Source organism: Ctenopharyngodon idella, chromosome 20 (assembly GCF_019924925.1).
Source record: "Ctenopharyngodon idella isolate HZGC_01 chromosome 20, HZGC01, whole genome shotgun sequence".
Taxonomy (NCBI): Eukaryota; Metazoa; Chordata; class Actinopteri; order Cypriniformes; family Xenocyprididae; genus Ctenopharyngodon; species Ctenopharyngodon idella.
Genome location: NC_067239.1, coordinates 32,147,591 through 32,168,532, shown reverse-complemented (window position 1 = coordinate 32,168,532; position 20,942 = coordinate 32,147,591). Strand labels below are relative to the sequence as shown.

Genomic DNA, 20,942 nt, shown 5'->3' with positions numbered 1-20,942 from the left:
AATAACTTAATGATTCTAAAAAAGGTTTTATTTTCTTTACCCAAAATATAATGTCTTGCTCCTCATTTTTGTGGAGCGATATGAAGAGTATTTTAATTGTGATGGTTGTGGTTTGTCAGTGACCCTGATGTTGTGATGTTTCAGCTGGCTTACTGTGTGGTGCAGTTTCTAGAGAAGGACAGCACGCTTACTGAGCCGGTGGGTTTCAGCACCATCTTGTGTTCACTTTCTGTATTCTGTCAGCTCTTATAAAGCTGTAACTGCTTTATGAACATGTGTTCGTGTTGTTATTCCTGCTTAAAAGAGAGGCAGAGCTGGTTTTTAGTGTATGTATGTGTTTTTGGGTGATTCTTTCATACATTTCTGTCGTCAATTATGTTGTTCCAGATCTGTACGACTGTAACACCAGCTAGTTTTAACCAGCATATGTGGGCTTCATATTTGATGTTTGTTTGTCAGGTGGTGATGGCTCTTCTAAAGTACTGGCCAAAGACTCACAGTCCAAAGGAAGTGATGTTTCTGAACGAGCTGGAAGAGATTCTGGACGTCATCGAGCCCTCTGAGTTTGTCAAAGTGATGGAGCCGCTCTTTAGACAGCTGGCCAAATGCGTCTCCAGTCCACATTTCCAGGTCTGCTCACCCTGACAGACGTATCACATTAAATAAGCCAGTAATTAAAGCAGAAAGTAAAATGTCATTCCACCTCGTTTACATGTGTGTGTGATCCTCAGGTTGCAGAGCGAGCTCTCTACTACTGGAACAACGAGTACATCATGAGTTTAATCAGTGACAACGCTGCGAGGATCCTGCCCATCATGTTCCCGTCGCTGTACCGAAACTCCAAAACCCACTGGAATAAGTGAGTCACACTGTTTACAAGTTCAGCTGCAGCTAAGGCTTATTTTGGTGAACTACCACCCCACTGATTATTGAGAATATTGACTGATATGGTAAAACAGTCCCGCGGATCCTTAAAAAGAAGTCTTAAATTAAATTTTTAAAATTTAAGGCCATAAACATTACTTATGAGAGGTCTTAAATTTTAGATGAAATTTTGACTTAGACATATCTAAATCATTTACCAAATTAAAACTATCTAATTAGTGTACATTTTATTTTTCTTTGTGGATTTGCTTGTTCACGTGACAATTCGTGGGCCTCGCGGCATTTACCACAGCGTATAACGTAGGCTAAGGTCTTCTGCACACAAAAGGAAGAGAAAGCAGAAGAAAATGGGTAAATGTCAGTTCAGTAACCGTTGTAAGTTCATTCTTTATGTGCGTAGGGGTGTGTGATAAGTATGTCTATGATGATATCGTAATTATATGTTTTAACGATTATGTGCGAGCTGACATTGAGTTTGTCACTCACGCTTTCATTGCATGATGTATGCAGTTATATCCCCTCAAAATTCAAGATACATGGGCATTTTTGCCCTGATGAGTTTTTGTCTCATAATTATATCATATGATATGATGTAGTTATACAATATCACACGAGCAAGAGTGCCGTTTTCCTCAAATCAGCACGATTGCAAATGTGATATTTATTTTATACAACAGTTAAATTAACAATAAGTTAATTTAACAGCACAACAGTCTCCGTGCGACAGACAGACAATAAAGACGGTCGCTTGTTTGGTTTCTAAATGAATCAGTCGTTTGAATGAATCGGTTGAATGAATGACTCGCTCATTAAGACAGTGACTTGCTGCCCCCTACTGTCAGTTCAGTTTTTCAAAAGTACTTTTAATTAAAAAGTTAAAATAATTTTATGAATTATGAAATTTATGTAGACAAATTGTAAATGCTGTGTCATGCCACTTCTCATGCTGCTTCTGTGTCACCTCTGCATTGCAAAGATGGGTTTTGTTGATAATGATTTCATTTGATTAGTAACAGCCCTATACTGTGCTATTATTCTAATAGAATTTAATTTGAATGTTAGAATTTGACCTAAAAGGTGATGCATACATCTAATAAGTTTAGAAAAATGCCATTATGCAGGGCTCCAGACTGCGCCTAAAACGGTCGCATTTGCGACTAAAAATATTAATTTGCGAGTGATATTTTTGCCATTGGTGACCATACAAATTCACACGTTATGACTGTAAAATTTGCATGTTATTTGCATGTTCTGTGACCAGTAGCCTATCACATCATTTGCTGTGTTGACGTAATTAAATGAGATGCTGCGTGTGAATGTTTCACTGAGTTAAAGCGCATATGAGTTATATGAACAGGTAGGGAAAAATTTCACACACCAAACAGACGCCAAAGAACTAGAGCTGATGAAAGCTGACTGTGTTGTCGCCTGCGTCAGTGCAGAACAGCTGCATTTGAACACACCGTTCTGCTCCTGCGTAAAGGAGACAACTGCCTATTTCTTCATATAAATTCATCTATATTCATCATTCAAAAGGGGAAACCGGCTCTTTTGTAAACAGTAGCAACGTACTTTTTTAATCCTCATCTGAACTTGAATGAGCAGCAAAAGTAAAGCACAGACATTTCAAAATAAGAGTCCCGCTGTATTTCAAAGTAATCAAAGTCAAGCAGTATGTATATCAATTGCCCGTGTTTGTTATTTGGTTACACAAACCAAATTTAATATATTTATTTCCGTATATTTATATTTATTTTCATTTGATTGAAAGTAAACTGTTGTAGCTTCAGGAAGGAAGGACTAAGAATATTATTTGACACATATTATTCAATATAAAGATTTTACTAGCATCAGGGTTATTATAGTTAACTAAAACCATTAAAAACATTTTTTAATTGCTTGAAATAAATGTTAATACTAAAATAAAAATCTATGCAAACTAAACAGACATGTTTAAAAACAACAAAAAATTAAAACTTAAAAAATGAAAGGAGAAAACATAAAAATCTAATCGGATTCAAAATATTAACAAAAACTATAATAGTATTAAGTGAAAATAGTGACATTCATTTCCCAGAAAAGACACCAGATGAAAAAGCTGAAACTGTAAAGGGGAGATATATAAACACAACAGGATGACTAAAAGTAAGTGATTTAAATTGTTGTGTGGCTCTTAAAAAAATTCTTTGGCACCTGTTAATGAACCTCCTTAATGAATTTTTTTGTCTGAAGCCCTGTTATGTAGGTAAAAATGCCCCTGGAAATCAATTTAAGGTGGCAAATATTGCTTTTGAAACGACTTTAAAAATATCGAGATAAAATCTGTCAATATTGCACACCCCTAATGTATAGTATTCATTTTTATTTTTTCAGGTCTTAAAAAGGTCTTAAAAAGCCTTAAATTTGACTTTAAAAATGTGCAGCAACCCCTGTAAAAAAATAAATAAATAAATGAGTAACTCAAAATGTAACCCATTTTGAAGGGTCTTTTCACATGCAAAGAGGCTGGCCAATTATAAGAGAGCTCATTTACATATAGAGGTCTTATTGAAGGACTACAAACAACCTGTTTAACCGCAAAGATCAGAGAGGGTGGAAAATAAAAAAACTACATATAAAACTAATTTATGACTTTTTGGTAAAGAAGAGTATATAAGCATAAGATTTTTAATGTTTTTAAAAGAAGTCTCTTCTGCTCCCCAAGGCTGCATTTATTCGATTTAAAAATACCAAAAATAAATAAATAAAATTGTGAAATATTATTAAAATGTAAATCAGCTGTTTTCTATGTGAATATATAGTAAAGTGTAATTTATTCCTGTGATCAAAGCTGAATTTTTAGCATCATTACTGCAGTTTTCAGTGTCACATGATCCTTCAGAAATCATTCTAACACACTGTTTGATGAAGAGATTTTGACATTGTCATATAATGAATAAACAGCGGTTCCTCTTCTTGTTGTCAGGACGATCCACGGGCTGATCTATAATGCTCTGAAGCTGTTCATGGAGATGAATCAGAAGCTGTTTGACGACTGTACGCAGCAGTTCAGAGCAGAGAAGAACAAGTAGGAAGCACTTACTCAGAGTTTCACACTGATGTTCTCCTGCGTGTTGCTAAATTTTTCCTTTCTCTGTGAAAAATTAGAGAAAAGGCGAAGTGGAAAGAGCGCGAGGAGGCGTGGATAAAGATCGAGAATCTCGCCAAATCAAACCCACAGGTAAACAGCTCTGATACCGCGGTTTTACTCGTGTGGGCATGAAGAACCCAGATCTGCAAATAACACAGCTTATATAATAGACATTTCAGTCATTTATTTCATATGAAATATTACATCTTTATTACTCCTCCTGTTATTTATAGAATAGTTTTAGTAATGGTTGTTTCTGCTTTAGTTTCTCATGTACATCGACTCCTCCAGCCTCAGCAGTCCGATGGACATGGAGACGGACGGGCCGACAATTGATGATGTCATGATGCTAAAAAAGACCGTAGAAGAAGAAGCCACTCAGGTAAAAGGGCTTTAAATAAGTCTTTTCTGCTAACCAAGGTTATCTGATCAAAAATACAGTAAAAATAGTGAAATAATTTTATTTTTCTGTGTAAATGAACCTGTAAATATATATTCTGTTCAAAGATATAATGTACACTACCTGTCAAAAGTTTGAAATAATTAAGATTAAGATCTTAAGCTCACCAAGGCTGCATTTATTTGATCAAAAATACAGTAAAAATTTGAAATATTATTACAATTTAAAATAGCTGTTTTCTTTGTGTAAATAGCCAATTTGGTTTCATGTTGACTTTAAATTAGAATATGAACTTTTTTTAAATTGTTTTAAACGGAAAAATGCCAAAAGTGAAAATTCTGTCATAATTTACTCACCCTTAATTTATTCCAAACCTGTATGAATTTCTAAAGGAAGATATTTTGAAGAATATCGGTAACCAGGGAACCATTGACTTCAATGGTATGGAAAAAAATACTATGGAAGTCAATGGTGCCCAACAACTATTTAGTTACAATCAATCTTTTTTTGTGTTCAGCAGAAGAAAGAAACTCGTACAGGTTTGGAACAACTTGAGGGTGAGTAAATGATGACAGAATTTTCATTTTTGGGTGAACTATCCCTTTAAGAGACATCTAATAACACTATTGGATGAAAATAAAATATTCAACTGAAATGATCTGAATAATGACTATATAGAGCTGTTTTACAGTGAAGTTTGCTTTACTGATTCTGTTATTTTCCTGTTTATCACTGTGAAGCTGCTTTCAATCAATCTGTATGGGCATAAATAACTGCTTTTGGGTCATTCTGTGTCAAATCAAACAAGTTTTGGAAATTTCCCCCGCTCAAATTTTTGATTTTGTTAATATTTTTTCTGTACAAAGACAAACATAAATAGTGATGAGAGGCAAAATATTAAATGTCTCAGATGTGTATTTTCTGAGTAATCCACTATTTTGTAGAGGAGGATCAAAATGACAATTTTCACCTGAGATTTGGAGCCAAATTAGAGGGTGTAAAAATGACTTTAGAAAGATGGAGCATCATTATTTTATTTTCACACAGAGATTGGTAGATCTATTAGTAAAATCTGTTGACTTTATCAATCTTTGTTTCATTATATGCCAACAGTGACAGCTCAAAAATGGCAGAAAAGCATTTCTTGCGGTTTTTGCCTCAAGTTTGCATGCCTGTAACTCAAGAAGTATTAAAGATATCTTAATATCCTTTCAGATTCTGGTTCTTAATAAACTTTCCTTTTGAAATCTTCATTTTAAAGGCCCTCGATGGTTCAATCCCAGAGATCTTAATGTGGCTCCATGAGTAAATTGTACATATTTTCAGTGGTCAAAAACCACAATTGGTTTACTTTTCATACAGCTGATATTTTTTTCTTTTAAAGAGGAATATCTGAAGAACAAATAATGTTGAAACTAGAATTGTATCTCGTGTTTTTCTATCAACTCATTTGCATAGAGCATACGTTTGAGTGCCATAAATATTCCTTTTCTAAAGTTATCATGCCTGTAACTCTAAAAGTATTCAAGATATCTTAATATCTTCCTAAATTCTCATTCTTAATAAACTTTCCTTTTGAGATCTTCATTTTCAAGGCCCTATATAGTTCAGTCCAATAGATATGAGAATCTCAAAGCAGCTCCATGTTCAAATTCTTGAATTTTACGCATTTTCAGTGATCGAAAACCACATGTTTCACTTTGAGATCCCTGTATCTTTTGGACTGAACTATATAGGGCCTTGAAAATGAAGATTTCAAAAGGAAAGTTTATTAAGAATGAGAATCCAGAAGGATATTAAGATATCTTGAATACTTCTTGAGTTACAGGTATGTAAACTTGAGGCATAAAAACGCAAGAAGTGCTTTTCTGCCATTTTTGAGCTGTCACTGTTGGCATATAATGAAACAAAGATTGATAAAGTCAACAGATTTTACTAATAGATCTACCAATCTCTGTGTAAAAATAAAATAATGATGCTGCATCTTTCTAAAGTCATTTTTACACTCCTCTAATTTGACTCCAAATCTCAGGTGAAAATTGTAATTTTGACTCTCCTCTACAAAATAGTGGATTACTCAGTAAATACACATCTGTGACATTTAATATTTTGCCTCTCATCACTATTTATGTTTGTCTTTCTTCAGAAAAACTTAACAAAATCAAAAATTTGAGCCAGGGACCTCTGGTTGAGTTGACCGTTTTGTCAATTTGACAAACACAGTAAAATCATATTTAGTTTAGTAAAATCTAAAGCTATATTTTACAGGTCAGACTGCAGTTGCGACTGTGATTTCATGGTGTTTCATTCTCTCTGCGCAGCTCCACAGAGACCAGCGTAAGGAACGGCCCCTGATGCGCCGCAAGTCCGAGCTTCCTCAGGACACGTCCATGATGAAGGCCCTGGAGACGCACCGGCGCGCCGAGGACATGATCGGCACCCAGGACAGCCACTAGAGGACCACAGACGCCCAGAACCAAACCCAGCCCAGTCTCGCCCCGTCGCGTTCGGCACCGACGGCAGCAGCGGCGCAGGACGGCCCCGGTGTGACCCACAAACACACACAGCCAGTTCTGCCCTCCAGAAGCCACCGCACCGGAGTCCGTCCCCCATCCAGACCCCCTCAAACCGCGCTAATCTAGTCCCGTCTCACCCTCGGGTCCGTCTTCTTCTGCTTTCCTTCTTTTAAGCTGTTACGTGCCTCTGCACCAACTGGAAGAGCACTTGACGCGACTGCGTTCGGAGCGAGCGATCGATTCTCAGGTTGTTCGGAGGGCCGAGAGAGCAGCGCTGATTTTTGGGCCGACGTCTCGCTTTCTTTCTGTGTCTTTTATGTATGAACTGTCATTTTAGTCTGCGATGATATGGTCCGTCACTCGCCAGTGCAAGTACCCTTCCGTTTTTGTCAAGAAACTTGGCAATAAGTTCGTCCGGGGAGATTTTGGTTGTTCAAACAATGGTGAAATGGCCTTATGGTGGTTAATTTCTTTTTCCCAACAGGCAATATTAAACGTATTAAACCCAGTTACGTGTGCGTTTTTCTGACCGAGCCTTCGTTTGCATAGAGTGCCTTTTTAGATAAAGGAAACCTTTTATTTTTAGTCTGAAATTTGCTACTTTGGCTTCATACACGCGACGTCAAAATGCGTTTCGCCCAACAAAAGTCAGAAAACTTCTCCTGATAAACTTGAACTGAACTGCGTTCGTTTCGCTCACAGCGAATCCCTCTGAACCATTGTTTGAACTTCCATTCGGTTGGAGCTACGGTGCAGTTCTCTTTCTGCGTTTCCTGTATGTCCGTGACATGATTTTTTTAAGACGCTTGCAGGTTTTTATTCTCGGCCCTTGTTGATGCTTGTTGATGTTCGATTTGAATGTGCAAATTTAACTAGATATAGACGAATGCATTATTTTTCTCTCTCCCAGCCTTTCTCTGTTTTTAATTTAAATTCCTTCCTCTTATCTTTTGGCTGTAGTGCTAAAAACATAGTCTATGAAAGATTAATTTCTCCTCCAGAAAATGCCGGTGTCGATAGCATAACTTTTTTCCTGCTGGAAGCTTTTATTGTGGTGAATTTCACTTTCCGTTTCGTTTCATGAAAGAAAAATACAACAGCAAAGTGTCCTTTAGTATGCATCCCCCTACTAAATGGCTTCATCTGATATTGTACATATTATGTACTGTTATGATCCATCTATTATTGAATGGTAGATCTCTTATTTTGTACAAATTTTCTTGTGTACAGATGAAAACCGTTATTAGCCACTTGCAGACAGTTGGTGTTTGACAGACTTCTGTAACTGCGTTAGAAATGTTTAGAGTTTAATTTCTAATGTTTTTTTTTTTTTTTACTCTTTGTAATTGAGAACTTTTCTGTCTCTGCATTCAGCTGTCTGATGAGATCATCATAAAATAGCCTTCATATGTGCTTTTCTCCAAATCTCAAGTGGTATATGTCTATATACAGGAAATAAAGAAAACGTGTTTTATATTTTCATCTTAGAAGAACGTGTTCATTGTATTCTGTTGAGTGTATGTGTTTGTATTACCTTTGACAGTTATATTTTAAGATTTTGAAGACACTTCTCATCCACCGCGTACAATCCTTAGGTATTCTCACTTTTAGTTTGAATGGATTTTTGGATTGTGAGTGCAGAAATCATTTGATAGAAGCTCTTCATAATTGAACATAAAAGTGGGTGGTGAACATTTCATTTTTAATTTTTGAAAATTTCAGCTGTGATTATAACTTTATTGGGAAAATGTGCTTAATTGTTGTAAACATTTTACAATACAAAAAAATCTTCATTCTCTTAACGATTATTATGTAAATGTTTTATTTTAATTTTGGCATGAAGAATTTTGTGTGATCCACCCTATAAAATAGTGCTTAAAGATCATTATTTAGTGTTTTCAAGCAAATATAAACAAGGGTTATTCTAGTTAAAACAAACTAAAAAAAAAAAAAAAAATTGTGACTTGAAATAAAATAAATGCTAACTGAAGTAAATATATAACTTTATGTACTACAATAACCAAAACTGAAATTAACTACATACAAATTACAAATGCAACTATATAAAAACATTAAACTAACAAAAAATGACAAAACCTAGAGGAAACTTTCAAAATATTTATTAAAAACTAGTATCTCGATGATAAAATAACATTGATGTAAAGTCCACGAAATGACTTGAAAAAATTTCACAGTATTGCATTAAATAATGAAAAGTTACTGCTAGGCTATATGTATATGTGTGTGTGTGTGTGTGTGTGTATATATATATATATATATATATATAATACAGCGTTTCCTGCCCTGCTGTGCCACCGTGTGGTTTCCTTCAATCATACTTTAAGTTCACCAAAAAAAATAATAATGACAGAGACCCTTTTCACAGACTGTGATGACGCATTTTAACGGTCATCAATATCGTAAATCCTGCAAAGTTTTTTATATTTTCATTTTTTTTTTTTTTTTTAATTTATGTACATTTATAACACTATACTTAGTATTATATTACCATTGCACTAAATTACAAAAAACTAGTTAACTCTGCTGTGAGGGTGTTTCTAATACAGCGGCTGTGGAAGTGACGGTAAAAATTACATCTTTCTCTCTTCTGACTGCCGTTATCAATCTCTATTTTTTTTCCTCTTTTTGAAAGTTATGAAAAAACTTTTTTGGAGTTTTTCTTTTGCTATTTGTGCAAATGGAAACGTAAAAAATATATTTAACGAAGTCTCTCATTCACCGCTATAATATTTTACCCAACTATGACGACTTCCGCTTCTGAGAAACCCGGAAATGTGAAAAGGGTCTATTTTTGGGTGAACTGTTCCTTTAAAAGACTCAATCAATCTCTCGATTAAATGCGAGACATGTTGACTGTTGAAAATAATTTTTTTGTTGTTTTTGTTTTTTGTTTAGTAGAGCGGTCACCTTCAAAAAATGTAAATCTGTCGACACAAGTAAAGACCTATATGTCATTTTTCTTTACGTCATTGATATTTCCATGTGACATTCAACCTTGAATGAAAACGTCGTCAGATGCCTGCGCTCGTCCAATCACGCACATGACTAGCAGCGCGCGCAGCGACTCAAACGGAAATGGCGCGCTTTTCTGAGGTAAGGCAATTTTAATTAATCATGAACGATTATATCAATAATTACATTAACGTGCAGTTATAATCGAGCCACAGTCTCAATCTCTCTGTCCAAGTCTACATGAAACACCTTGTAATCGAATATTTGTAGGATTAATGCACTTCGAACGGCACTTTTCGACACACCTGAGGTTAATTATTGCCCAATTAAAGTCACCTCATTGAGTAAAATTCGACGATTTTTATTTTTTATGTTTATATTAAGTATATAGCTTACTTTAAGTCCCCCTGAGATTTTAAGTTAATATTTCAATAATTTAACAACACTATGTTCAAGGTTCTCTGATGTCAGTAGTCATCATAGTAATGGATGTTCATGGTCACATAAACAAACTAAATATTTCGTCTTTTTTAGCAAGTGTTTTTATTTTAATTTCACATTCTTATTATTTAACTACTTATTAAATTTTCATCAACTAATGAACATGCTGCAGTTCCCTCATGAACACCACTTTGGAAACCCCTAATTGATTGAGCGGACATTTAAGCCCTGGGTATACTTTGTTTGTACATGCACAGCCTTGGAAAGTATACTTCATTTGACTCGTACGCATACACAGGCGTTCAACGCATGTGCAGTTTTGAGGAATCTCTCGCCCTGGGTTACAACCCATGAAAACATCTTTGTATTCTTCCATGCTAGAGTTGTACAAATGAGGGTACTTTCTAACCTCTTCGGACAATCTGTGATCTAAGTAGGCCTCCATCGTCGCTGTAGCTTGCATGCATTCCGATCGTTCTGTTTATGCAGGTTTTCTTCAACTACCTTGTGAATGGATGCCCCCAGGGCACGGGTTGCCACCTTGTGGGTAAACTAATTACTGCAAAAAAAATTAAATGCGCATGTGCGACCTGCGTGCATCTGGTGGTGCGCGTACAGTACGCGCATACTCTTCTGATGACGAAATTCGTGTCGCGCGCACTGTACACTGACCCTCGCATATGCGTAAAAAGTGAATGGTATTTTGGGGGCCTGAAAATGCAAACATTTGAAAACATTTTTCAAAGTGCACGTTTTTGAAAACTATACCATTATCGTCTCCGTGTAAACTACAAAAAAAAACGTGAATTTGTGAAAACGGTGATGTCATGCACATGCATATTATATGTTCAGTCTATGGATCCATAGTGTTTCTTTACAAAGTGATATCGCCAACTACTGGCCTGGCATGAATAATGCAGCGTTTTTAGTCGTTTTTGAGGATCCCTGTGAACAGGGATCGTTTTGACAACATTATCGTCTGTGAATGAAAAACGGAAGTTTGAAAAAACTTTTCCATTTTTAGAAATTTAATTGAGCGCACGATTTACTAATTCGTTCCCTCGATTTACTAAATCGTGCGCATGATTTACTAATTCGTGCGCATGATTTACTAAAATGTGCGCACGATTTACTATTTCATTCCCTCGATTTATAAATCGTGCATGATTTATAAATTGAGGGAACGAATTAGTAAATCGTGCGCACGATTTAGCCCACTATTTTTTGCCTGCATGTCATGTCCAGGGTTCCATAGGATTCTGTTTTCTTTAATGGACAAAATTAAATTTCAGTCAAAAAGCATGACTAATTAGTGTAATCGAAATCATGAAACATACAATTTAACAACAGTTTTATTACCACTTTCAGCTCTGTTACTACAGTCACTTCTTAACTTTTCATTAACACATTAAAAACAATTTTTACTATCTTTTTGGCTTCATGTATAGTTTGGAAGGTAAAGTTTTACACATCATTTAAGCTTAGTAAATGTCTTCTGATAACATCAATGTAAAACATTTACATTTGTAGTATTAAGTTTATTAGTTTTTTTTTTTTGTAATGTACAATTTTGGGGTTTTCAAACTGCTTAAAGAAGGTTCAGCAACATTGTCTTCAGATCAAAAAACAAAAAGGAGATCTCTATTCATAAAAAATGCATCACATCAGACTGAATGGGGCGAAAATGTTTTTGCCGAAGCAGCTCTCCACTGGGGAATACACGACCTCAAGAAGCTTGAAAGAAACCCAGAAAAAAGGACAGAAGTCTTCGACTGGAAGATCCATCTTCAAGGAAGCAAATCCCACCGAAGAACCCCAGAGGAAGGACACGAGTCCAAGACCGAGACATCCATCTTCAAAGAAACAAGTAATGCATCCCTGTATCAGTGTAGATTACTGTAACGACTTCCTTCAAGAATAGATTTACTGTCTCAGCTCGGATAACAGATGATTACAGTACAAAGATCAAACATATGTCTATTGTGCTGTTCTGACAGCAGACAATTAATCAAACGTAAATTCGAGGCACACGATCGATACATATAGGCTAAATGAAAGGAACCTGATGAGTGGCTCTTGATAAACGTGAGGATAAAAGGTTTAATTATGGACAAAACTCAATATGTGTTTGACGCATGAAGATAATTAATCTGCGCAAACCGTTTTATACACTGAAACATATCATATAGCTCAAAGGAAACATTAGAAAGAGAAACACAGGATGATTATGTGTCGGTAGGCTCTTCTGTGTGGTTTTTAGGTGGTTTGTTACTGGCACAATTCAAAGAGTCCATCCTCAACTCTATATGTGGTTTAGTTTAAACTTATGAGAATTTTTTCCCACTTGTTTTATCACTAATTACAATCCAAGATTTAAAATTCCAGTTTACGCTAAAAAAAAAAAAAATAAATTCACAAACGATTACAGAGAAAACGTGGATGAAACGGAAAATGAAATCGTATTTTCTTACTTCAATATTTGTTTTATTTGCAACTTTTAAGTTTGAGTTCTATATAGAACTCTAGCGTTCTTGACTCAATTTTAAAGAACACTTTATGCCAAATTGGTTTTATATAAGGAAAATTGTTTTAAATGATTGCATATAACTTTTAATGTGTTGTTATATAAAGGTTTAATGGGTTATTTCAGTTTTTTTCTGGTGGTACAGTATGTTTACGAGTTGAAACTAAATCCATAAAATGCAGTCCCATGATGAGAACCCCTAAAAGTTATATAATATATATGAAGTGGCTGACAGAACCTCTTAAAGGGTTAGTTCACCCAAAAATGAGTTACTCACCCTCATGTCGTTCCACACCTGTAAGACCTTCATTCATCTTCGACAGTGTTGCCAATTTAGCAATTTTGACGCTAGATTTAGTGACTTCCCTTTTGAGACTTTTTTCCAAAAGTTTAGGGACAAATCTAGAAACTTCTTGGACAAACCTTATCTACATTCTTATTTTGCCCACTGATCTATATTCATATTTATATAGATCAGTGAATTTGCCATTATGATGTAATCTAGTGACATTTAGCTTTCAGTTTTAGCTAATTTCAGATGAAAGCAGTTGGCAACACTGATCTTTGGAACACAAATTAAGATATTTTTAATAAAATCTGAGGGTTTTTTTATCCTCCGTTGAAAGCAACGAAATTATCATCATTTAAGGTCCAGAAAAGTAGTAAAAACATTGTTAAAACAGTCATGTGACTGCAGTGGTTCAACCTTAATGTTATGAAGAGACGAGAATACTTTTTGTGTGCAAAAACAAAACAAAAATAACCACTTTATTCAACAATCTCTTCTCTTCCCTGTCATTATCCTTACACAGGTGACGCAGTAATCACAGTGAAGGCTTCCGTGTTTACGTCCGAATACCGGCTCAGTATTGGCCAAAGATCACGTGATGCTGACGTAGTAGCCGGCCAATAATGAAGCGCTGGACGTAAACAACCTCATATACCTCTCGGATTTCATCAAAAATATCTTAATTTGTGTTCTGAAGTTGAACTTACGGTTGTGTGAACAAAATGAGGGTGAGTAATTAATGACAGAAATTTCATTTTTGGGTGAACTAACCCTTTCTTCTTATAGCCGATTCATATAGTGTGTTTTTTCGTGCACTTTTTCTTTGTTTTCCAATGTAAACGTGCACTAGACATTAGGCTTTTAACCATTGCACTCGCATCTTTTGCAGCATCTCGTGCATGACATGGCAATCTAAAAAAGCGGTGCTCAAGTTAAAATAAGTTAAACTTTTAAAAAATGCATCGAGGGGACGGGGTTTCGCTTGTCTGACCTGCGTCTCGCTTTTTTAATGGCAAAAAGTGTTCTGCGTGAATGGCCACTAAGAATGCATATATATCCATAATCTATAATATTTATATAGTTTTTACTAATTTTATCAATTTGACACACAGCGATTAATTTTTAATCTGATTCACAGATGAAGAAACTGGCACCTGGAATCGAAGTTTCACCCATTACAGAAGACATCATTCGATTTGACAATACAGAATGCAGAAGTTTGAAGAATGTATAAATATTTTGCTCACACATCTCACCAATATTACAGTAAAGTACACAATCTTTCTTTCATTTTCAGACACAGCGGTGTTCTTTAGTGTGCCACAAGATGGAGCCGAAACCCTCAAGACTGCAAGAACACAGACACGGATCAGTGGTTCTCGACGGGTGAGTCGCAGGTCTGTTCTGATAGAGTTATGAATAACAGAGGAAAAAAGCAATGGTCATTGCAAACAATAAAATTCTACTACATATATGCTCTTAAAAATAAAGGTTCTTAGTGGCATCGATGGTTCCATGAAAAACCTTTAACATTCATGAAACATTTCCATTGACAAAAGGTTCTTTCAATTTTTCTTCACAATAAGAAAAAATGGTTCTTGGTTGGTTCAGAAATGATTCTTCAATGGCATCACTGAGAAAACACCCCTTTTGGAAGAGTGTATAGTTAGGACACTAAAACGAAACAAATTTATCCATAAAAACAGTGAGGATGAATCAATCAATTCAAACATTTCAATATTCGATTTCAAACATTGCACTTGATATATCTGGTGTTTGTCGATATAATCTCAATAAATGACATCCTTTGAAAAAAGTGATCAAAATCCTATAAATCACCCGGTTATTTTGTTTTGCTCATATAATGCAGAGTTGCGAACCATATAAGCACATTGCAAAGGAAATCTAACAATGGTTGTTGGTACTTGCAGGACTGGAAAGATTTTTTTTTATTGATTCGTTTGTGTTTGTTTATTCAGTCTTAAATATTTTAAAGGAAGTGTTTGTACGGAAGAAAAGGCAGGTAATGTGTGAGCCCGATCTATAAAGAGGCCGGAGGGCAACAGGAACCTCTCTAGATAAGCACTTGTTCATTTAAGACACAAAGCACGTATTTTGTGCAGAAGCACAACACTGAGTTTCATCATGAGCCGCTCAGATTCCCTTACCAGTCAAGATACCTGAAAGGATGTCTGTCTTCTTCACATTCATTAATATGCACACATAAAAACTGACTTATTAACGTAATTCCTTTATTATCTCCATCTCACGGTTAACCTCCTTGTTTGATTTATTCATGTTTTAGTTGTTCATGTTGCTTGTTAAATACACCCCTGTTTCTTATTAGTATTTCATAACCATTGTCCTGTAAGTAGACTAAACGCTCAACTGTCTTAGTAGGATGAAAATAAACCGTTATTTAAAAGGTGATTCAATTATTAATAGAAAGTGATCAAAGAACGCTCTCTTTGTGATCGGTGGAGCTGTCAATCAAACAGTGTGAGTTTATGTAAGTGTTTCTGACACAAAGCAGTCCCGGACTACTGTTATGATGCATTTGTTGGTGTTTTGGTCCTTTTTAGAGCTTTGATAGATAGTTGGGGTCAATAAATTATATAATAAATTATTGTTGTGTGAAAAAGACCTTAAGAATTCATTCTTATAGCTTGGATTGAGGTCAGATGTATTGTTTCATGCTGATTGCCAGCAGTTTTAGTGAAGCTACACTGTAAAAAAATTATTTTCATGATTTGTTATCACAACATTTTCTTTTGTCAAATCAAATTAGGTAATTAATGTAGTTTAGATAACATAGTATTTTGATTAAACCAACTCAAACTTTTAAGGCAACCAGGTAACTTACTAATTCTTTTTTACAATGTAGTCTCACCAAGTGCAGATCATTTAAGCTTAGTAAATGTCTTTTGAAACATTTACATTTGTAGTATTTCGTTTGTAATTTTTATTTTTGTAATGTGCAATTTTGGGGTTTTCAATCTGCTCCGTAAAAAGGTTTGACAACATTGTGTTCAGAGAAAAAAAGAGCGAAAAGGGGATCTCTACTCATAAAAATTTGCTTAAAAATTATATTGCAAAAAAAAAAAAGGTTATTATACATAACTAAAACCATAAAAAAAATATTAACCTTAAACTTCTTTTATTTCAGCTTTTTTTTTTATTTATTTTTTTTTTATCATTTTTGTTTATTTTAGGTTGAAGTACTAAAATAACTAAAACTAAAAACTATACAGACATATAAAAAAAATACTAAAACTAGCTAAAATTAAAATGAAAACAAATTATAAAAAATAAAATCCAATTCAAAGCAAAAACTATACTGTAAGTGTATATCAGTGATACTAAAATATAACTGGTGCAAATGATGACAAAATTTTCGTTCATCACAATGGGATGGCAACAAGCATCAGAATCCTGTTTGACCAATCAGATTCAGGTAAGATCCACCAACATTTTACCAATGTTAAATTTTTGGAAAAAGGAAGTAACGACTCCGTCTCAATGTCTCCTTTTTCCTCTCTCCTCCTTTTCTCACATATAAGAACGTTTCGCTCTCTGTGGCTCAGCGTGACACACTCCACGTTCGAATGAAAGACGGGAGAGAGGCAGCATCCCATGGGGAGAGACACGGAGACAAAGCCGAAGAGTCTCTGTATGGCTTCGGCCTTGGGGAGCCGAAGGTTCAGTTTAGGTTACACCAACGTGCCTCGGCCTCGAGTCTCTGTGACCCAGACCTGCACAATCACCAAACGCCGGCCCAGCAGTGAGCCTTGTATCTCAGTCAGATGAGGTTATCTTGACCTACTTTCAGCTTGTTGCTTATGCGATGGCTTTTAGACGTGGTTATTTGGACCTTGACACTAACACTGGGTCTTTTTAGGTGAATTCAGAGCGGCAGGGTGGGGAGAAAAACGTGACTGCAAAAGATACAGCAAGTGGAAAAACCTGCATGCTGCTAGTGCTGCTCTTGATGACTCATAAAGTGTTGCCGAAAAAAAGACGCACAATTAAGTGACACGTCATCGCTCAACACACATTAGCATTCATGCTTCTTTTGCTTGTCATAAAATGCAGAAGGCACCAGTATGTTTGCACAAGCTTTTCTTTGAATATATGCCTGGAGGAAAGACAGAAAAAAAAAAAGAGTGTTTGGCATGGTAATGGATATGACAATGTTGATATGTTTGGCCTTGGTGAAATAGATCTGCTGCGCTGCTGCTGTTCGTTATTGCTGCTGTTGCTGCTTTTGGCTATTCCTGCTGCTTTTGGTTATTGTTTATTGCGCTGCTGCTGCTGCTTTTGATAATTGATACTGCTGCTGTTATTGCTGCTGCTGCGTTTTGTTATTGCTTATTGCTGCTGCTGCTGCTGCTGCTACTTTTGGTTATTGCTACTGCTGCTGTTGGTTATTGGCTGCTGCTGCTGCTTTTTGTTATTGCTGCTGCTGTTATTGCTGCTGCTGTTGGTTATTGCTGCTGCTTTTGGTTATTGCTTATTGCTGCTGCTGCTGCTGCTGCTTTTGATTATTGCTACTGTTGCTGTTATTCCTGCTGCTTTTGGTTATTGGCTGCTGCTGCTTTTGATTATTGGTTGCTGCTGATGTTGGTTATTGCTGCTGCTGTTGGTTATTGCTTATTGCTGCTGCTGCTGCTGCTTTTGATTATTGCTACTGTTGCTGTTATTCCTGCTGCTTTTGCTTATTGCTGCTGCTGTTGGTTATTGGCTGCTGCTGCTGCTGTTGGTTATTGCTGCTGCTTTTTGTTATTGCTTATTGCTGCTGTTATTGCTGCTGCTGTTGGTTATTGCCGCGGCTGCTGCTTTTGGTTATTGCTACTGCTGCTGTTATTGCTGTTGGTTATTTCTGCTGGTGGTGGTGCTTTTGGTTATTGCTGCTGCAGCTTTTGGTTATTGCTGCTGCTGCTGCAGAGCAAGCATGGGACTTGCCAATTCAATACATACAAGACAAGCTGCTTTGAGCAAGTAAGACATGTTTCTGCTGTACAGTATAGCATACATGAATTACCCATAGCAAATCTATACAGGTGGAGCTGGGGAAGGTGGAGGGTTTCTGAAAGCACAATGCAAATGCTACAGCAAATGCTAACCAAGAGCAGTGAGCTCATTGGCTACTGATACAGCAGGAACCAATCAGCCCTATAGAGAATGATGTGATTGCAAGCAGATTGAGTTAAGGACCTATCATCCTGCGCCAGTTACGTCAGAACTTAATGAGATCTCAGTAGTATCCCAGTTTTTTCTTATTTTTCTTATTTTTTCTTATACAAATTGAAAATGACAAGCTACTTAAGAGGACACAAGCCTGAAAGAAAGCTAAATGAGTGAATTCATAAAGCTTCGCGAGTCTAATCGGACATTATGTAAAGCCAAATTGCTTTGGTTACATTTTCCGCTGTTGCAACTGTAGATTGTTAATGTGGAGATCAATGGAGTATTATTGCTCAGAAGTTGCTCCTTCAGGGCATTAAGGAAGTGTCTGATAAAATTCTTAAAATTAATAAAAAATTTAATAAAAGAAATGTAATAAAAAATTGGTGTAGAGAAACTTTTCCACTAGGAGGCGCTCCATTAGCACCTTTAGCTCTTTATGTGTCCACCTGCTGCTCAAGAGTGCTGCTTTATTTGAATATTCCTGTAAAGTCTCCTAGAGTTTTTCTGGCACTTGGGCTGCACCATTTTCTAGAGCTGTCTATTGCTATATCTAAGAGACAGTGGAAATCTTGGAAGTCGGTGGTTTTCTCAGAATGCTGTAACTTCCCATTTGCAATGTACTTGTGATGCCCATTCCCAGAATATGCAACTTCCCAGAAGTTTTGCAAAGGCCTAATGAGAGGTAGGTGATGTAACAAGGCTGGCAATTTGGCAGCAGTGAGTCAATTGTAAATTACTTCATTTATGTCTCTTATTTATTTATTGCGCCACTGGTGTCCTTGTTGGTGGAGGTCATGACATGTTATATGCCAAATTAGCTTTTGACAGATGACTAAAGAAATGAGTATCAAGCAATCAAGTGTGGTTAGGCTGTGTGAGGGAGGTTTATGGGTTTTAAGAAGGGAAGGTGTACTCTTAACTATAAAGCTCTTAAATGGGTTAAACAAACTGTGGTTGTTTAGAAAACCATTTATGAAGCACATAGACCAGCAAAGAGCCCGAGAGAGCTTCAGTTTCCACTGTTGGACGACCCAATATACTGATCTAGGGAACTTAAAATGTAACATTAAGAGCTTTGTAAGACTATAGTTACCACTGCCCGACATGTAAAACGAGTCAGTTATATTGCTGTAATAAACAGGTGAATATCCATGACACCAAAATAATAAACCAGTGTGGGGGAAAACATAATTTAAGTAATTACACTGGTTTGCAAAGGTAGAAAATTGGAAAATTGTGTGTTGACCGTTTATCATAAAACTAAAAAACAAAGCAGAATCCACAATTATGCTTGTGGAGATACAGTTTATTCTACCAAGTGCCTCGAAAAAGTCTTTCAAAGATTTGATTCCATTAAACGCACAATGTTGGTTATTGCTGCTGCTGTTGGTTATTGCTTATTGCTGCTGCTGCTGCTTTTGATTATTGCTACTGTTGCTGTTATTCCTGCTGCTTTTGCTTATTGCTGCTGCTGTTGGTTATTGGCTGCTGCTGCTGCTGCTGCTGCTGCTGTTGGTTATTGCTGCTGCTTTTTGTTATTGCTTATTGCTGCTGTTATTGCTGCTGCTGTTGGTTATTGCCGCGGCTGCTGCTTTTGGTTATTGCTACTGCTGCTGTTATTGCTGTTGGTTATTTCTGCTGGTGGTGGTGCTTTTGGTTATTGCTGCTGCAGCTTTTGGTTATTGCTGCTGCTGCTGCAGAGCAAGTATGGGACTTGCCAATTCAATACATACAAGACGAGCTGCTTTGAGCAAGTAAGACATGTTTCTGCTGTACAGTATAGCATACATGAATTACTCATAGCAAATCTATACAGGTGGAGCTGGGGAAGGTGGAGGGTTTCTGAAAGCACAATGCAAATGCTACAGCAAATGCTAACCAAGAGCAGTGAGCTCATTGGCTACTGATACAGCAGGAACCAATCAGCCCTATAGAGAATGATGTGATTGCAAGCAGATTGAGTTAAGGACCTATCATCCTGCGCCAGTTACGTCAGAACTTAATGAGATCTCAGTAGTATCCCAGTTTTTTCTTATACACAGCTAACAGGGAATGTTCTCCGAACGTTCTGCAATGTTCTTTTTTTGGTCTTTAGTAACGTTAACAGAATGTTCTTTCATAGTTATCTGGTATTTAACAATGTTCTCAAAACATTAGCACAAAAACATTATTTATACATAGTTGTTATTTGTTACTTTTGAAAGGTTGGAATTGTTTGGAATTTCTGAGTGAAAAGTTTCTCTACACCAATTTTTTATTAAATTTCTTTTATTAAATTTTTTATTCATTTTAAGAATTTTATCAGACACTTCCTTAATGCCCTGAAGGAGCAACTTCTGAGCAATAATACTCCATTGATCTCCACATTAACAATCTACAGTTGCAACAGCGGAAAATGTAACCAAAGCAATTTGGCTTTACATAATGTCCGATTAGACTCGCGAAGCTTTATGAATTCACTCATTTAGCTTTCTTTCAGGCTTGTGTCCTCTTAAGTAGCTTGTCATTTTCAATTTTTTTCTATCTAATCACCTCATTTCATGCACCATAGCATATCTCAGTAAATAATGTACATGCCCTGTATTTTAATTTTCTGG

At 36.1% G+C, this 20,942-nt stretch overlaps 1 protein-coding gene across 4 annotated transcripts in view; it reads left to right on the top strand.

The window, feature by feature from the left end:
- Positions 1-8,424, top strand: part of ppp2r5cb (protein phosphatase 2, regulatory subunit B', gamma b) — a 31,398-nt gene extending 22,974 nt beyond the window's left edge. For 2 of the 4 annotated variants that reach the window (XM_051874270.1, XM_051874273.1), the window contains 7 exons: positions 145-198; positions 460-630; positions 732-859; positions 3,851-3,952; positions 4,033-4,105; positions 4,281-4,397; positions 6,737-8,424. In XM_051874270.1, coding sequence (XP_051730230.1) covers positions 145-198; positions 460-630; positions 732-859; positions 3,851-3,952; positions 4,033-4,105; positions 4,281-4,397; positions 6,737-6,871 — 780 coding nt within the window. In that variant the 3' untranslated portion in view covers positions 6,872-8,424. Of the gene's footprint in view, positions 1-144; positions 199-459; positions 631-731; positions 860-3,850; positions 3,953-4,032; positions 4,106-4,280; positions 4,398-4,932; positions 4,973-6,736 lie in introns of all 4 variants that reach the window. The other 2 variants (XM_051874272.1, XM_051874271.1) reach the window with 2 other exon arrangements.
- Positions 8,425-20,942: the final 12,518 nt, after the last annotated feature.